Source organism: Eubalaena glacialis, chromosome 19 (genome assembly GCF_028564815.1).
Source record: "Eubalaena glacialis isolate mEubGla1 chromosome 19, mEubGla1.1.hap2.+ XY, whole genome shotgun sequence".
NCBI lineage: Eukaryota > Metazoa > Chordata > Mammalia > Artiodactyla > Balaenidae > Eubalaena > Eubalaena glacialis.
In genome coordinates this window covers 18,880,015-18,893,338 of record NC_083734.1, presented here as the reverse complement: position 1 = coordinate 18,893,338, position 13,324 = coordinate 18,880,015, and the positions used below count along the sequence as shown (strand labels likewise).

Below are 13,324 nucleotides of genomic sequence, written 5' to 3'. Positions count from 1 at the left end.
TTTGTGCTCACACACTTCCTTTTTTTCTGAGGTTCTGAAACAAAAACAAAACGTAGTGGAGCTCTGCAGCAGCTGAAGGAGCTTTTGAATTCTTCCTAAAGAGGAAATTGACTTTACCTAACCAATGCACTTCCTGTGTGTGCGGTGTCCGTTGAAGAGGGAGCTAGGACCTCACTGGTATAGCGCTCGACTGCAGAATTTCCTCGCCGTGGTGAGGGTGCTCCAACACGTTGTCTTCATTTATTCTGGTGTCTGTAAGGCCTGTATGAATCACCTGGGGATCTCGTTACCAATGCAGCTTCTGATCCAGTAATTCTGGGTGGGGCCTGAGATTTTGCATTTCTAACAATATTCCAGGTGGGATGTATCAAAATCATACGGCATGCTTTTCCTGGTTCTTTTTAAAAGGTCTTAAAAACATACACGATTAACTTAATTTCACTGAACATTTATTTGCTAGGTGCTATGTATGTTAGGGCCTGATTCTCAAGGATCCCACAGTTGGTGATGCACCAAATCAAGGACATTTTGAATATACCCGCCCCCTGATTTCTTTTAAACTTCGACTTGGGTTTAGAAGTTCTCTAGTAATTTTACAGATATTAGTTAACAGTTAAACTTAAATTAGGATTTCTCTTTTTCTTTATGATTTAAGAAATTTTTTCATTACCGCACAAATACCATCATAACTTACATTAGTGTCAAAAGGGGAAAAAATTGTTTCTGTGATCTCCCCACCCCAGCCAATCAAACCATTTTTTTTTTTTTCCTGTGTTTCTTTGTAGTCCTTAGACGTGGGCATCTTTTGTTTTTACATGGTTGTGAACATTTCTGGACAACAGTTTTGTATTCTTTTTAATTTTAGTGTTAGAGAATAAATAGAAAGTTTTCTAAATTTCTCTATTAACTGTTGAAATATTGTGCTTTATCCATATTTTGATATGTTCTTTTCTTGGTGTATTTTTCTTGGACATCAAATGCTCTTGCTAAGATCAAGTTAGCAAAGGGTTAGGGTAGTAAACATAACATGTCTTAGGAAACTAATATGGTATCTGCAAAGTAAAGTATGAGTTTGCTTTAATTCAACTGAGTGTTTGGCTTATAGTTAGAATTTTCCTGTTAAGTGAGAAAAAGTGAATTGTGTGTTATCTGTATTCTTAAAAAAAAAAATCCAGTGTCTGTATAGACAACTGACTTGTTTTCAAAATATCTCTGAGATGTAAAGATTTTCCTGTCATATCTCCTAGAACAGCAGTTCTTAATCTGGGGTCTGTGGACCTAGGGTAATGTTTCTCAAAGTGTGGGCTGCGGAGTCACAGGTGTGCTTGTGAAAAAGAACTCTGCCCATACGCTCCCCCAGCCCCTTCTCCAAGCTGGTTCTGGGATGGAGCCCTGCCATCTAAACTATAATAGGATGCAATTGTATGATACGTGATTCTTCTGCAAAGCAAGTTTCAGAATTACTGCTCTGAGCAAGCCATGGTTGGGATCTGAGGGAATTTGTAATCTCTGAAATTGAATAAATTTCTTTTGGGTAGAGTTTATTCATTTTTCTGGGAAGAAGGTTTATAAACCTCTCATTGAGATTCACAAAGAGGACCATGACTGAAAAAGGATGAAGTCATTGTCCCAGAAGTGTGTTTTTCCTGAACATCTGTCTTCTGCCTCCTCTGAACCTTTTGGATGGTGAATAAATTCTTAGTTTTCTTTTACCATAATGAGGGCATTTTGTCCATGAAGTGATTTTTTTTGTATTGTGTGTTTTTTTTTTTTTATAGCTATTCTTTTTTTTTTTTAATATATTTATTTATTTATTTGGCTGTGTTTGGTCTTCGTTGCGGTGTGCGGGCTTCTCATTGCGGTGGCTTCTCTAGTTGCAGAGCACGGGCTCTAGGCGCGCGGGCTTCAGTAGCTGTGGTATGTGGGCTCAGTAGTTGTGGCTTGTGGGCTCTAGAGCGCAGGCTCACTAGTTGTGGCGCACGGGCTTAGTTGCTCCGCAGCATGTGGGATCTTCCTGGACCAGGGCTCGAACCTGTGTCCCCTGCTTTGGCAGGCGGATTCCTAACCCCTGCGCCACCAGGGAAGTCCCTGTATTGTGGTTTTTTTAATCTACCGTTTCTTTATTGCTTTTCAGTAAAATGAATTTTAATCTCCTCTTAATTTAATTTTTTTTTTTTTGGTACTGAAACATTATTTCCAAGAACTACTTTGTGCAGATAATATTTATTTCTAACATTTATTTATTGAGAACAACAGTGTGCCCGTTATTTTACCAAGTGCGGTACATAGACTATTTTTATTTAATCCTTGCAGCAACTCCATGAAGCGAGCATTGTTATACTCATTTGACAAATAAGGGAATTGAGGCATGGTGTGTTTAATTAACTTAGCCAGATTGACACAGTTGTGAATGATGGGACCATTCTGTCTCACCTGAAGGCCAACTCTATGGAATTCTGCAAGTTTGCACAAATGAATCACATTTGGTTTATCATTGAATGGAAGGTGATGGTTGTGTAGTGCCTTGAGATTATTAGGGGTGATGCCTGTGGATTAGCCTCTTCTAGAGATTCTGAGTTTTTATGTTATTTCTTTTCAGATCAAAGAGAGTGCATCCCAGACGAGAGATGTCCTCAAACAGCATTTTAATGATTTAAAAGGAACCCTTGGGAAGCTCCTGGATGAGCGATTGGTGACCCTTTTGCAAGAGGTGGACACCATTGAACAGGAGACCATTAAACCACTAGATGACTGCCAGAAGCTGATAGAGCACGGAGTTAACACTGCAGCGGACTTAGTCCAAGAAGGTGGGGAGTCCAGGGAGCCCATTAAACGCAGCACATTCAGATTGACACTGCTGGTATCTCAGGGTTCCAGCAGGCTTCCTGCCATCTGTGGGGTGCTTAGGCTATTCGTACCTTGGGACAGTTTGTGATATAGGATGACAGGTGTACAGTGAGGTATCCTAGGGTAAGTGCAATTAATGTACTAATTATAATCATTTACAAAATAAGGAGTAAATGATTTTTCTCATGGTTGTGTTAACACAGTGATTTTACAGTCATTTTGAGTCTGTTCACATATTTTTCAGAGTGTCAATGGTTTATAGGATTTAATGCCATCGTTCTTTTTAGAGATTAAGGAGTAGGATTGGTGTTTACTCCTGAAATTGCAGTGGTTATATCCCTAACTTCAGTCAATTATTTTGGTTAAAGCATGCCCGGTTCTTGCCTTGCTGCCTTCCTGTCTCCACATCTACCTACCTCCCCTCCTTCCCTCCTGTAGGTCTTTGTCAGGTACATTAAATAAAAAGGTAATAAGTTCTGCCCTTTGGGGTTCATAGCCCAGTGAGAGAAGCACACACGATGAGAGAGATCTAAGACCTCATGGGAGCACAGAAGGGGAAATGCTTACCTCTGGAAGAGTGTAGGATGGCTTTCTATAGGAGGAGTTCCACCGAGGCTTGAAGAAATTCATCAAGCAGACCAAGGAAGAAAAGAAGGTCACAGCACGACTGGAAGCAGAAGTAACGTCAAGAGTAAAGTGAATGGCATATCTGGGAGGTATTGAATGCAGTATTTTAGGCAGCAGAGTTACACAGTCAGATTTGCATTTTTAAAAAACGACACTGCCCACAGTTTGGAGACTGTGTTAGAGGTTGTAAGGAAGTAAAACCGATGAGGAAGTTGTGGCAGCAGTCAGATAGGAAGCGATGGAGACGGTGACAGGTGAAGATGAAGCAGAGCTGGTTTTAAGATTTTTTGGAGGGACGTCCTGGTGGCTCAGTGGTTAAGAATCTGCCTGCCACTGCAGGGGACATGGGTTCCATCCCTGGTCTGGGAAGATCCCACATGCCGCGGAGCAACGAAGCCTGTGCGCCACAACTACTGAGCCTGCGCTCTAGAGCCCGTGAGCCACAACTACAGAGCCCACGCGCCACAGCTACTGAAGCCCGTGCACCTAGAACCCATGCTCCGCAACAAGAGAAGCCACCGCAGTGAGAAGCCTGTGCACTGCAATGAAGAGTAGCCCCTCACTCACCGCAACTAGAGAAAGCCCACGCGCAGCAACAAAGACCCAACGCAGCCAAAAATGAATGAATGAATGACTGAATGAATAAATAAATATAAAATAAAATAAAAAGATTTTTTGGAGATAGAATTAATGGTGATCTTACTGAACCGTAAGTGTTGATGATTGGTGATTGCCTGGTTATAGGATGGAGGAGAAAGAGAAGAATTTAGGATGACCCAACCCAGTGTGATTTTAGACGACTGGTTAATTGTGCAGTTGACTGACACAGAACATGAAGGGGGAGGGTGGGTAGTTAGACAGTTGGTTTGGGGTATGTTAGTTCGAGGTGCCGGAGATGCCAGGAGTTGGGAATGTGGGTGTGATGCTTAGGAGAGAGATCATACCTGGAGATGTCAGTATGGCAGTGAATGGTGTGTATGTCACCTCTGAATCCATGGGAATAAGTAAAATCATCAAGAGATAGTGTACAGTATGAGAAGAGAAGGCTGCAGAAGGTGGGACTCTGAGGGACGCCAGTATTTAAAGGGCAGTTGAGGAAAAAGGATCCAGGGAAGGAGACTAAATACCATTGGTTCTTCGATGAGTGCTATGAGTGGCATAGGATAAAAAGTGTGCGTGGCTGGCTCCCAGCTCTGTCACTCCAGCTGGAAGTTAGTCCCCTTTTTGGTCCCTCTTAGAATATAGTACTAATGTTATCTTTACACACTAATTACATTTTTGTCTTATCTTCAAGGAGAAGTGTTTATTTGCCACTGACCATAACAGTGCCTTTGAGAAAATTCTTTTTAGCAGGACTTCAGAATGTCTTTTCCTGGGCGCTTAGCATTTGGAAACAAACTCAGCAGCAGTTCAGCACAGGTCAAGAGTGTATACCAATCACCACGAGGCTTGACCAATGTTTTTATTTAGAAAATAAATCCTTTGAGGCACATACATGCTTGTTGCAGCATCTGATTTTTTTTTTTTTTTATACTTCAGAAGTGTTTTAACTTTCAAACTTCTTTCTCCCCTCCCTTCCCGAGGGATTAAAAACTTATTTATGAAATTTTTAGGATTTTGAGGCAGTGTTCAGTGTGTCTGTTTTCCTTTTGGTAAGGGGGAAGGTCATGTCATGTGGTCTCAAAACACTTGAGTAACTCCAGGGTATACTGAGATGGAAAACAGTTCTGGTAGTGTTCTTCAGGGCTGTGGAAGGACAGAGATGTTGATCATTTTCTTATGACTTTATATAATATTTCCTTTATATGACCCTTCACCCTATTGCTTGTGTCAGGATAATATTTGCACTGACTCCTATTGGAGTTGATAAAGATTCTGTAGGGGAGATGGGAAGAGGTCCCTGGGACTTATGCCTTGCATAAAATTAGTTGACAAACCAAGTTTCCATTTGTAGAGCAGAATCTTTCATCTCTGGCAGAATGTTGTCATTGTGTACCCCTTTCCTCTTGGGTTTAACCTTAAAGCCGTTTCTAAAATAGTTTCTTATTTATTTATTTGTTTGTTTATTTTTGGCTGCATTGGGTCTTCGTTGCTGCGCGCGGGCTTTCTCTAGTTGCGACGAGCGAGGGCTAGTCTTTGTTGCGGTGTGCGGGCCTCTTATTGCGGTGGCTTCTCTTTGTTGCGGAGCACGGGCTCTAGGCGTGCGGGCACAGTAGTTGTGGCGCACAGGCTTAGTTGCTCCACGGCATGTGGGATCTTCCCAGGCAGGGGCTTGAACCCGTGTCCCCTGCATTGGCAGGCGGATTCTTAACCACTGCCCCACCAGGGAAGTCCCTAAAATAGTTTCTACATTTACTTTTGGGGAATTTGTGACATCACTTAAGAATTGTTTTCAAGAGAACCAGAGACCCACTTAGACACGGGTTGTGTTGATTAGTTTATAATGTAACCATTTTTCCCTGTACTAGTTCTCTTATTCCTGATTGTAGGTGAGATCGCCATTCTGGGTGGTGTAGGAGAACAGAATGAAAAACTGTGGAGCTTTACCAAAAAGGCCTCACACATCCAGTTGGACAGGTAAAAGAGTTAGTGTCTCTTGGGCTTAAGCTGTCCGCTTTTCTTTTTTTCTTTTTGCCTGTTAAAAATTCTGATTCAGGGATATAGAGAATGTATTTCTCAAGTTTTCACTGCCCATTACCAGTATTACTAGTATGAAATAGTTGTGATTGTAATCTCTGGTATAGAATTACTACCGATTTTCTACAATCCTAATGTGTAAGAGAATTGTTAATTTAAAAAAATCTGAACAAAGTCATAGCTCAAACAACAAAGTCCTACTGTATAGCACAGGGAACTATATTCAATATCCTGTGATAAACCATAATGGAAAAGAATATAAAAAAGAATGTATATATATATATAACTGAATTACTTTACTGTATAGCAGATATTAACACAACATTGTAAATCAAGTACACTTGAATTAAAACAAACAAAACTGAGTCATAGCTCAGTAAACCAGATCTTTTGCTATAAACTTGACAATTGTGATCCTACCCATTTTCTCTTGTTCCTTTTATTTATTTGGGAAGAGAATTTTTATGTAATATCTTGCAAAACCCCCACTGCCATTAGCATTGTTTACTGGGGGCTTCTGCACTGTTACAGTATGTGACTGATCTACAGTATTTCTTGTTGGGGAATTCCATGGCAGTCCAGTGGTTAGGACTCCACGCCTTCACTGCTGAGGGCCTGGGTTTGATCCCTGGTCTGAGAACTAAGATCCCACAAGCTGTGCAGTGCGGCCAAAAATAAATGAATAAAATATTCCTTGTTATTTTTTAAAAAATTGAGATATAGTTGATTTACAGTGTTGTATACGTTTCAGGTGTACAGCATAGTGATTTGCAGTTTTTCAAGGCTATACTCCCTTGTATTTTTAACTTTCAGTTAAAAGCCTTATAAACACATGAGCCTTGTTTCCTCAGCTTACCAGAGGTGCCTTTACTGGTTGATGTGCCTTGCTTATCTGCTCAGTTGGACGACTCAATTCTTAACATAGTGAAAGACCATATTTTCAAGCATGGAACGGTAGCATCTCGCCCACCAGTACAGATAGAAGAATTGATAGAGAAACCCGGAGGCATCATCGTACGATGGTGTAAGGTACGTAATTCAGGATTGTAGAAGTGGCTTCAGCATTATGGATTTGAGATTTGGGGGCCTTTACGATTTTTTTTTATTAGTTGCCTTTGAATATTTTCTTCTCTTTGTGAACAGAAGTGCCCTTTGCTTTACAACTAAGGTCACAGGGAACTTGAACTGAGGTAGCTCTTCCAGTTGGGATAAACAATTTTGAAGGTACTTTATAAAATCTCTGTATCGAAATGTTGTTTCCCATCACATATTTCCCAAACTTAACTCTTGGTGAGTTGAGGATCGCTCAGAATTAGAAAAGTCAGAAGGTGATAGTGAATATTGGGTGTTGGATATTTTTCTGTTCAACACTGAACTAATACCTCTGAAATAAAGTTTTAAAGTATAGTTTTTTCACACTCTCAGCACTGCTAAGAATTTTGTGTATTAAATCATATTATGCTTGTGAGTTACCATATTTTAGATAAAAACCATGTCCAGATGAGTCATGATGTCTTGGCTGTTGACAGATAACATCATTCAGAGGTGGGTGGTCAGCTTCTGGAAACTATTTTCTTAAATGGGATTTTTATTTTTTTATTTTTTTATTTTTATTTTTTCCAATTTTTTGGTTTGTTTTTTAATTAATTAATTTTTTGTTTTTGCCTATCTGTGGACCTACAATTTCCAGTTTTTTTGCTGTAACCATTATTATTCATGTTTCCTTGTGTACACATTTAAGATTTTTTTTCTAAGGCATATACCTAGCCATAACATTATGAGGTCTTAGAGTATTGGATCTATACTCTACTAGGAAATACCAAACTCTTTCCAAAGTGACTGTCCCAGAGTATACTTCTACCAGTAGTGTATGTGTTCCTCTTACTCTGCATCCTGACCAATACTTGGCATTGTCAGACTTTATATTTTTGCCAATATGGTATCTCATTGTGGGTTTTGATTGCATTTTCCATACTACAAATTAGGTTAAATATTTTTATATATTTTTGGCTGCTTACATTTCTTATTCTGTAGAATGCTTATTCATGTCTTTTGCCCATTTCCCTTATTGGGTGGTTTGTCTTCTATTAATTTTTTTTTAATTTATTTATTTTACTGTTTTATTTTATTTACTTATTTATTTTTGGCTGCGTTGGGTCTTCATTGCTGTGTGCAGGCTTTCTCTAGCTGCGGCGAGCGGGGGCTACTCTTCGTTGCGGTGCGCAGACTTCTCATTGTGGTGGCTTCTCTTGTTGCGGAGCACGGGCTCTAGGCTCATGGGCTTCAGTAGTTGTGGCATGTGGGCTCAGTAGTTGTGGTTTGTGGCTCTAGAGCGCAGGCTCAGTAGTTGTGGCTCACGGGCTTCATTGCTCCACGGCATGTGGGATCTTCCCAGACCAGGGACTGAACCCTTGTCCCCTGCATTGGCAGGCGGATTCTTAACCACTGTGCCACCAGGGAAGCCCTGTCTTCTATTAATTTTAAGGAGTCCTTTATATATTTCAGATATTAGCTCTGTCTTGGTTATATGAATAATGTAGTTTTGGGATACTTGTCTTTGAATTTTGAATGTCTTATCTTTGGCATTAATTGTTTAGAAGACATGCCATTACTTCAGAGGAAGCAGATTTTTTTCATATCAGACTGGGGTTATAAAACACATGGTTCAATACGGAAAAGAAGGGAAATAATAATGGCCCGTTTCCTCTGACCTTCCTGAGAAGAGCCCGTATTCAGCATGTGGGCCTGTATGCTTGGCCCCAAATGCCCCCATTCAAAGTTCCTAAGTAGTGATGCTGAGAGAAGTTATTCTCTGACTTTTTACCTAACGTAAAGCCTTTCTCCTCAGGTGGATGACGACTTTACCGCCCAAGATTACAGGCTCCAGTTCCGTAAATGTACTTCCAGTCATTTTGAGGACGTGTATGTAGGCTCTGAAACTGAATTCATAGTATTGCACATAGACCCCAATGTTGATTATCAGTTCAGAGTCTGCGCCCGAGGAGATGGCCGACAGGAGTGGAGTCCTTGGAGTGTCCCCCAGATAGGTCATTCCACGCTGGTGCCTCATGGTATGCTGTTGCCTTCTCACTCCTGAAGCTTAATTGTGTATGAGTACACGTATCCTGTGCTAAAGGCAGCACACTGACAACCCTTTTTCCTAAGGATAAACCCTGAATTGATGGAGAATAACATGGAATATGTCTTTTACTTCCTGCTCAAATTACTTCATGTGAATTTTGAGAAATTTTCATTCGTTCTTATCTCCAGAGTCCCCGAATAGTGCCAGGCAGGATTATAAGCATCCCTAAAACCAAAGATTTTAAATATTGCATTAGAAGACTGCAATATTTGACCCAAACCTTCAACGTATATCTTGATAGAGGCTTTTTCTTAGAAGTCTTATGATCCAAAATTGACCTCTCCTGTATTACTTTTTAAAAAGATTTAGACTCGGTTAATTACTTCTTAATCGGGTTGGAATAAGCTCAAACGTGATTTTATTAGGTAAGAGATAACACTTATTTGATCTTCCTTGCCAAAAATGTGTAGGAAAAGACTAAAATCTTTTTTGTGATTTGTAGGATTGACCATGACACCCTGTCACTGAATTTTTCCTTTCATTGAAGTTGCCCATGAACCCTAAGTAGCGTCTTCCACTTCCAAGTTTTATTTAATGTGTCTGTGTTGAAGATATTCCCCAGAAGATTCTAACAATTTACAATATCTTTGCTTTTTAAAAAGAGTGGACAGCTGGCTTTGAGGGGTACAGTCTGAGCAGTCGAAGAAACATAGCGCTTCGGAATGATGCTGAATCGTCCGGTGTTCTCTACTCCAGCGCTCCCACTTACTTCTGTGGGCAGACATTAACATTCAGGCAAGTGGATATTAAAAGATCTGTCTGTCATGCCTTAGGCAGTAAGTGAAGGGCACAGAGCATCCATGAGCTTCGGATCAAAACAGTCCTGAGTTTATTCCGTCATTTCTAGGTAGTGTTACTTTGGAGCAATTTCCTTATTTCTCTTTGCTTCGCTTTTCTCGTATGTATTCACAGGGTTATTATGAGCATGAACTGAGATAATGGGTATAAAATGCCTTGCTTCTGCCTGATACATAGTGTGTATTCACTGTGTTTACATCTTCTTTCTTCTTGGTAAATAGAATACCTCTCAAAAATCAATCTTTTTTTTTTTTTTAAAGATTGGGAGCGTTTTATTTATTTATTTATTTATTTATGGCTGCGTTGGGTCTTTGTTGCTGTGCATGGGCTTTTCTCTAGTTGCGGTGAGTGGGGTCTACTCTTCATTGCGGTGTGAGGGCTTCTCATTGCGGTGGCTTCTCTTGTTGCAGAGCACGGGCTCTAGGCGCCCAGGCTTCGGTAGTTGCGGCACGCGGGCTCAGTAGTTGTGGCTCACGGGCTCTAGAGCGCAGGCTCAGTAGTTGCGGCGCACGGGCTTAGTTGCTCCGCGGCGTGTGGGATCTTCCCGGACCAGGGCTCGAACCCGTGTCCCCTGCATTGGCAGGCAGATTCTCAACCACTGCGCCACCAGGGAAGTCCCTCAAAAATCAATCTTAAGCATTCAGAGGTCCCCAATTTTTTTTTTCTTTGTGAATCAATAAGAGCAAGTATCTGTGAGAGACAACCTATCAGAGTAAACATACTATATATATAGTCTCTGTAAAATAAAATTGAAAGCATGCCTCTCCTGCCGCCAATTAATTTTCTATTTCTTCATCCACTTCTTCCTGTATTAGAAAAATTTCCTTTTTCTTGTTTTCATGTTGTCTGAGATGTATTCTCTGTGGTCCTATTTCTAAATAGCTTTTCCTAAAAACCAAAGCCCGGTTTTGATTTAGAAAAGTGAAGCTTGTCTGATGTTCACCATACACACCTCAGTGTAGCAAACTCTCCTCTAAGTTTTAAGTTGTGAGATCATAGGATTTTATTGTGAATGCTTGTTCCAGGTTCCTCTTGGTCTCAGTCCCTTGTTGTATAAGGCATGGAGTGTATCTGAGAGTTTTATCTAAGCTAGTGTTGCCATGTTCTCCACCAGCCAAGTCATTTGAACTGTCAGCATGATCAGAATGCACTAGTTTATGCTTTGTCTCATTTTTTTTATTTTAATAAATTTATTTATTTATTTTATTTTTGGCTGCGTTGGGTCTTCTTTGCTGTGCATGGGCTTTCTCTAGTTGCGGCGTGCAGGGGCTACTCTTCGTTGTGGTGCGTGGGCTTCTCATTGCTGAGGCTTCTCTTGTTGCGGAGCATGGGCTCTAGGCACGAGGGCTTCAGTAGTTGCAGCACGTGGGCTCGGTAGTTGTGGCTCGTGGGCTCTAGAGCGCAGGCTCAGTAGTTGTGGCGCACGGGCTTAGTTGCTCCGCCGCATGTGGGATCTTCCCGGACCAGGGATCGAACCCGTGTCCCCTGCGTTGGCAGGCGGATTCTTAACCACTGTGCCACCAGGGAAATCCCATTTGTCTCTTTTTTTTTGGACGTATCCAAAATGTGTTTATTGGGATGGTTTCCCATTCATCTTGATTCCAGGGGCTTTTAGTGCTGCTTCCACCTGAAGGAGCACCCTTCGGTAAGCCTTGCTTTTCCTCCTGTAGGCTGGCAGAGGACGGTAGAGCAGCCGACACACAAAACTACTGTCTGTGCATGGCTAAAGACGGTGGTGATTTTATAGCATCCTGGGCTTTTCACATCCATGAAACAGGAATTGGGGCTCTGCACCAGGCGCTTCTTCTTGTGTTTCCTCTTCTCCTCTTCTGGAGAGGGATGAAGGAGATCCTTTGCGAGAGGCATGTCCTCGTGGGGAGGTCGTCACCGTCAGAAACCTTGTCTCATTTTTGACACCTCCTCTCACCCCTTACGTTATGAAAAAAGAATGACTTAATAACCAGAAAAAACTAACAAAGAGAAATGAGGAGTCTGGTACCTAACATCTATTTAATTATTCCCCAGGTAATCAGGAGTTTTCTGTACTAACAAACCTCTTCTCTGCTGATGTCCCTTGTTTATAGAAATACTCCCTCCCATTAGTGAGTCTGCTGAGAACAGGGTACTTCTGTATAATGATAGGACTTCCTGAGTTAACAGATTCAGGCCAGATACCTCAGATCATAATAAGAATAATAATCATAGTATTATTAATTGCAGTTAATATTTAAATTGCATTTACTATGTGCCAGGTACTGTTCTAAGCACTTTACTTACATTAACTCATTTGATTCTCACAATAACCCAATGAAATAGGTGTAGTTACCCATTTTAGGGATGAAGATACTGAGGCACAGAGAAGTGAAGTCATTTACCCAGTGTCACATAACTAGTAAGTGGCAAAGCTAGGATTTAAACCCAGTCTGGCTCCAGTAATTTTGACCACTGGTCTGTATTGCTTCTCATTTGTCTTTTTTCATGGGAGAGTAAACATGATTTGAGTTAGTGTGGAAATGTATAGTTTCTCCGCTACTGTATCCTCAGCTCTCTTCCTTTTCTCTCTTCTATGATTTTTATCCCTGGGTGATGGTGATCTGATGCTCTTTTTACTTTTAACTTCTCCCTCTGTGAACACAGGGGAAGGGCCGATAGATGACCTACTTAGGTTTGTTTCTTAAGTCTTTCAGTAAATGTTTATAGATTACGACATTGGAAATTACACACATTGATTTAAACCCACGTACTGTCTGTGGACTGTGGCCTGACACTTAGTCGGCCTCAATAAACCATTAGTTCCTCCCTCCTCCTCCAAAGGGGCCCCCCTTGGTAGGGTGATTAAGTGAAACTTATTTAAGCTCAGTATTATCTTAGCCAGACCGTTGCATTTTTGTCATTTTTCCTTTGAATGTGGATTGAAAATGTTTTCTCTCCTGTTTAAAGGAATTTCAGGCATTGGCAGTTAAGGCAGAGGATGTGAATGGTGTGTTTGTATGGGGCACCTTCATGCATGGGGTTGGGGGCAGATAGGCCTGCTTGAATCAAGGTAAACTTTATTCAGCTTTTTGAGGGCCTTATAGTCAGAAGGGAGATTATACTCCTGCAGGCCCTGCCCTGTTGCTCAGCCCAGTCGATCCCTGCTGAAGTTTCTGGAATGCTTAGAACTGCTGACACCAAAGGAACCTGTTATTGGCCGGCTTTTAACAGTCTCTAGAGCCCAGTCTCATGTGGTGCCCGGGTCTGCTAGCAACCCCCTCCTTCCAGGCCTCTCCCTGA

At 41.2% G+C, this 13,324-nt stretch overlaps 2 protein-coding genes across 2 annotated transcripts in view; one reads left to right on the top strand and one right to left on the bottom strand.

Annotated features, from left to right (window-relative positions):
* The window catches only part of CRLF3 (cytokine receptor like factor 3), a 37,051-nt gene that overhangs the window by 10,342 nt on the left and 13,385 nt on the right, over window positions 1-13,324 (top strand). The window contains exons 2-6 of the mRNA XM_061175397.1: window positions 2,600-2,807; window positions 5,964-6,051; window positions 6,963-7,140; window positions 8,960-9,182; window positions 9,856-9,988. Coding sequence (XP_061031380.1) covers window positions 2,600-2,807; window positions 5,964-6,051; window positions 6,963-7,140; window positions 8,960-9,182; window positions 9,856-9,988 — 830 coding nt within the window. The remainder of the gene's footprint in view (window positions 1-2,599; window positions 2,808-5,963; window positions 6,052-6,962; window positions 7,141-8,959; window positions 9,183-9,855; window positions 9,989-13,324) is intronic.
* LOC133079655 (small ribosomal subunit protein eS27-like) lies at window positions 11,610-11,932 on the bottom strand. The gene has a single exon (XM_061175250.1). It carries the CDS (start codon window positions 11,915-11,917, stop codon window positions 11,663-11,665), a length of 255 nt encoding a protein of 84 aa, XP_061031233.1. The 5' UTR covers window positions 11,918-11,932; the 3' UTR covers window positions 11,610-11,662.

Excerpts from the sequence above, each read along its gene's own strand:
- LOC133079655 (XM_061175250.1), bottom strand. The coding sequence starts at position 11,917 with ATGCCTCTCGCAAAGGATCTCCTTCATCCCTCTCCAGAAGAGGAGAAG.